The sequence below is a fragment of the Grammomys surdaster genome, unplaced genomic scaffold (assembly GCF_004785775.1).
Source record: "Grammomys surdaster isolate TR1022 unplaced genomic scaffold, NIH_TR_1.0 332286, whole genome shotgun sequence".
NCBI classification, from domain to species: domain Eukaryota; kingdom Metazoa; phylum Chordata; class Mammalia; order Rodentia; family Muridae; genus Grammomys; species Grammomys surdaster.
Window position 1 is genome coordinate 476 of NW_021627545.1, and position 5243 is coordinate 5718.

The 5243-nt window shown below is 56.3% G+C and overlaps 1 protein-coding gene across 1 annotated transcript; it reads right to left on the reverse strand.

Moving 5' to 3' along the window:
- Positions 1-1565: 1565 nt before the first annotated feature.
- LOC114616487 (dynein assembly factor 5, axonemal-like) lies at positions 1566-4770 on the reverse strand (the record flags this gene model as incomplete). Its single annotated transcript, XM_028761938.1, has 4 exons — positions 4188-4770; positions 3511-3695; positions 2088-2212; positions 1566-1684 (listed from the first exon to the last, which is right to left on the reverse strand). Coding segments are annotated over exons 1-4 (1012 nt in total), but the record flags the coding sequence as incomplete, so codon positions are not given.
- Positions 4771-5243: the final 473 nt, after the last annotated feature.

A 5243-nucleotide genomic window follows, 5' to 3' on the forward strand; every position in this document is an offset into this window, starting at 1 on the left:
GTGCTGTGCTGCTGGCCTGTGACTCAATTCTACACCCACCCTGTTCAGATGGAGAGTGAGCTCTGAGCAGAAGCCAATCTTACAGTGCAGAACCACTGAGATGCTTGTAACTACTGCCACAGACAAGCCTCTGTCCCTAACCACTGAGATGCCTACTGTAACTACTGTCACAGACAAGCCTCTGTCCCTAACCTGCATGCAAAGGGAGGCTTCCAGGATCTGAGCATGGGAAGGCTTTCAGTGCAGACAAAGGGCCTGCAAGTATGGCCTCCAAGTCCCTACAGTCAAGCCCCTCACTTAGCACAAGTCAAATGTGGTATCTCTGCAAGACAGTCACTACCTCCCACACTCTCCTTGCCCCTGACAGCAAGATCTGTTACAGTCGAGGTAGGGACTTCCTTGCACTTCAAGGCCAGTCTGTCCTGCAGACACCACCAGACTCCCTGTCAGCCGTGTGGCATGACCTTGGACAGCAAGGGCAGAGCTGCTCGGCTGCCGCACGAAAACCAAGGGATGGGGATGTAGCTCAGGGTATCACACGTGTGATTATCTCACACACGAAAAGGATAAACACACACACACACAAACAGTTCTACAACAGTTCCACAACTCAGTTCTACATCTGGTAAACTGCACTCTTAAACTGACCTATCAAATTGGAAACAAACCCAGCTTACAACTGCTACTGGTGCCTTTCTCAGAACTGGAGTGGTTCCCTTCTGCCAGCTTCCCGACAGGGAAGCCCCTCAGAAGCAGGGACCGTGACAGGAAGGGGAGGCTAACCAGAGGCCTGGACTCAGTACCTCAGCAGCACAGAACTCAGGAGCAGCCTCAGCATCACTACTATGTCCACAGCCACCGGAGCCGGTCGCTCCTCTGAGGCTAGGAAGACGCCACCCAGGAGCTAGGGGACAGTGCCTTCACTGGTTACGTTTCTGTTCTTGTCAGGATGTAATCCTGATTGGTTTTTGGTTTTGAGAGATAAGCTTGCTTGAAAACAGAGGAGGTCTCAAAGCCCACGGGACAGCAGGTGGGTTGTGGCCAGAGACCTTCCTCATAGCTGAGCTTGCTAGACAGGCACAAACATGGGCTTGCTTGAGTTACGGACGATGTGAGGACAGCAGGCCCTAGTGGTCACAAAAGACCATGCTCTAGTGCAGAACACACATGGGAAGACAAATGGCACTCATCCATGACCTGCAGGCTTAGCTGGCTCTCAATGAAAGGCAGAAGCCTGCCCCAGCTACAGGTCCCTGCATATGCTTAGAAGGGACTTGTGGACAGCTGACAGCACATCTGGATGTTTCTGGGAAGTCCTCTCCTTCTTTAAAAAGGGTCCAGAGGTGGGAAAAGGTTAAGTCCTGAGAGACAGAGGGCAGAGGCTGGTAGCACCTGGATCTGCGTGCCATTCAGGGAAGGAGGCACCCTTCTCTGTGATCTCCAAACAGGGACCTAGCAAACACTGGGCCCAGCAGCACCTCAGGTGCCAGTGCCTTCTCCAGGGCCAAGAACAAATGCCCATCATGGACCACCCATCTGCTGTGTCCCTCAGCAGTACCACTCACCGTGCTCAGGGTAGTTGGGAGGAGGAGGCGAAGCAAAGTCCAGCTTGTCTTTTAGATCTGCCTCGTTCTCCTCCTGCCACTGCAGCCCGACCTTCTCCCAGAGGCTAGTGGCTATCTGCCTGCAACATAGAAACGCAGGAGTGGCAGTGAGGTCTGGGTGCCATGAGACCCCTTCCATGAAGGCCCTAACTACAGAAGCCTCAAGGAAACACCTCCTGGGCGGGGGAGAAGGGTTAGGCAAATGGCATCACTTGGCAGGAGTGGCCTTCTGACCAGCTCTGACTACATGGTGACACTACCAGCAGAGGCCTGATGTCCACCTATGGACCCAACAGGGTCTTAATGACTGGAGATAGTTCATATGACACAGGACCACATAGCACACGAAATAAGGGGATGGGCAGACTCTTTGGGCAATTCTAGAGCAGAGAACTGCCACTGGGGAGAAGCTCTTGTTTCAAATCAGCATGACCCTGGAGGGCTAGGGGGCACCACGGCAGCCAGCTGCCCGGCGAAACTTACTGGACCTCAGGCATTTCGTCGCTGAAGCTGCTGAGCAGAAGTGGGATGAGTTTGTGTAAGAAGGAGTAGCGGTCACGGAGATTCAGCAGCCATCCCCCCACCACCGACGTCACTGCCTGCCGGACCTGCCACCAGACAACAGAGAAGCTTTACTCAAGAGTCCCTAGGAAGGGTGGCTCAGAGTCCTGCTGTGGGGATGTTTAGTCCTGAAACAGGGGTGGGCATAGCACCCCCTCTGACAAATGAGAGGACCTCTGCTGATCCAGAAGTTCATGCCACCCACTAGCTCTGTCCTTGGTGGATTCACCACCCCCTAGCAAGATATTGTTTGCAGTCTTCTTTGTCACTGTGATATCTGGGTGCTGCATGGGTGGCAGTGATGATAGAAACCACCTTGTATGACACGTGACAGAACTCCCTGAGAATTCTACAGAAAGCAAATGTGGGACAGAAACATCAGCCCTCACCAGGGTTTGGGTAGAGGTATATATGGGGAACTGGTGCTTACTGGTTAGGGTTTCTGTTTGGGATGATGATAAATGGGGTATTGAAAACAACTGTGACAACAGTGTGGCTGTAACTCACAGTGCTGTGTGTGTAGTACAGGGGATGGAATATAGCACCTCGTCCATGCCGAGCAAGTGTGCCCTATGCCTGAGCTACAGTCCCAACCCTGAGACTATAAACTCAATTCATGCTTTACAAAACCTTTACAAAGCTGCTGAGCACGGTGAGTGGGCGAGTCACATGCATGTGAATTGTGATGTGACAAGAGAGGTATACAAATAAACAAGATAAAAGGCTGTGCTGGGAGCCTGCGGTGGGACGTGGGCAGCATCCACTGTAGGCTGGCACCTGCACAAGTGACGACACAACCTGGAGCAGAGGCAGGAGGGTCCTGATACAGTCAGGCCAACCTAGTCATCACAGGGAGGGGATACTGCCACCTGAACACAACTCTCTGTGTGGAGAGTCTGATGGTCAATACGAGAACGGGAATGACCGTGATGGGGACAGCTCTCAGTTCTTCTGGAGCATGCTGCCCGCTGCCCCTCCTCCCCACCTAATCAGGATCATGTGCCCCCCTTCACTTACTCCTCCTCCCTTGGAGACAGAGCCTGCTGACTACCAGTCTTTTCTCCGTAGGGACATTACCATAAGCCACAACAGCAGATCTGAGACACAGACACGCCTGTGATCTGGATTCTGCCTTCTTAAAGCCAGTGCTGTGTCTACACCTGGAGGGCTTCTGTCTGCCGCCTCCTCAGAGGCTTCCCGACCCACCAGCATGGATTACCCCAGCACTGGACTTCCGCTCTGTCCTTCTCTGCACTGAAATTCTCTCAGTGGGTGAGCACATGGAGACACTTCTATTAACAGAAGCACATGGTTTGAAGGCTGTCAGGCAGAACAACCCCAGTACCTGAGGGACATCATCGAAGAGTCTTTGAGCAAAGTGAGAAAGAACATCATCCACCGAATTCCCGTTGCCAAACTGGATCACAGTGCCCGTGGCTTCGATGACGGCTACCCGGACCTTCCAGTGCTGGTGGGAGACGGTCTGCATCAGGGGGCCTATCAGGGACTCCGACTGCATGTGGAAGTGGTCTGCGGGATAGGGAGCACTGGTTATGAGATACAGCTGCACGGGGCCCTGTTCTGTGGCTACCGTCAAACCTTCCTCTGGACTAGTAAACCAGCCTTGCTAGCCTCAACTCCCACTTTTCCTCTCCAGTGGTGCTGGGAGCTGCCCAGGCCTCCAGGGGGACATGTACATCTATTACAAGGTTGGCTCCCTCCCAGGAAGACTTTCAGTTTAACTATCAGCAGGGCCTCTTATTTGTCCAAACTCTAGCCTAGAAGGCAAAAAGGGAAGGAAGGCTCTGATCAAGCAGAGCTGTTAGAATGTTAGAAATAAACGAAAGGGAGGTGGAGAGAAGTCTCCCTTCACCCAGGAAGTTAGTGACCTGAGTCAGAGACACAGAAGACACTGGAGTGGAGAAACTAAGTTCACAATCTTGAGGTGTCCTTTTCCACGTGAGTCCCATAACCTTTGCATAAGGAAATCTAGGTACCCAGGGAACGAGATCCGACGCTCACCCGGAGTGGCACGCGCCAGAGCGGCTGCGCACTCGCAACCCTCGCGGCGCACCGCGGCGAAGGGATCGAGCAGCGCGCCCCGCAGCGCGCGCACCGCGTCGTCCAGGTGGGGTGCGAGCGCGGCGCCGCCCAGGTCCACGGCCAAGTGGAGCAGTTGCACGAGGGCGAGACGCAGCTCTTCGCAGGGTTCAGGAGGCGGCCGCGTGGGTTCAGGTCGGGCCAGGCGCGCGGTGAGCGCGGGCAACAGGCGCGGCAGAGCGTCGCCGGGCCGCGCGGCGCGGCGCAGGCCTAAGTCCAGCAGGTGAGCAGCCAACGCGCGGCAGCCCTCGGCCGGATCGGTCAGAAGTCGCAACAGGCGCGGCAGCAGGAGACGAGCCCAGGGGCCCTGGAAAGCAGCGGAATCCGCTCCGGGCCGCACCGCCTCTTCCAGTGCGTGCTCCAGAGCCTCGAGAGCGCGCCGCCGCCCCAGCTTACTTTCGGTCTCCAGCCCCGGTAGCAGGCGGCCTAGCGCGCGGGTCAGTTCCGCTGCTTCAGCCGCCTCGGTGAAGCCCGCGGCCACCTCCGCCTCCGCCGGCGCCGCCATCTTGAGCGCGTTGCCTGTCTCCAAGGGAACCGGCGCTAGCACGATGGTCGTAGCACGCTTTACGGCAAGACTTCCGGCTGACTCGGTTGCTCGAGGCAGCATGTGCGCCTCTTAGGAGGGACGCTGGGAGAAGGGCAGGGAGTAAGCGGTAAAGGGCGGGGCCAGGGGAAGTGGGCGGACAAAGGGCTTAGAGGGCGGAGTGACGGGCAGGAGGACGAGAGAGGGGGCGAAGAGAAAGTGTAATTGGCTGGGTCCCGGAGTCGAGGGTGGGGCGAGGGAGAAGGCAGCGAGCTCCGTAAGGGCCTTGGGTGGAAGAGGTAGTGGGCGGTACGAGGGGGAGGTGGGCGGGACACGGGCCTCTTGGGGAGGGGCTTAGTGTAAAGAGAGGGGAATAAGGGGTAATGGGAGGGGAAAGAACCAGACTGGCGGGACGTGGACTTGGGGAGCGTTGCAGGAGGTGGCAGGTGGAGCCC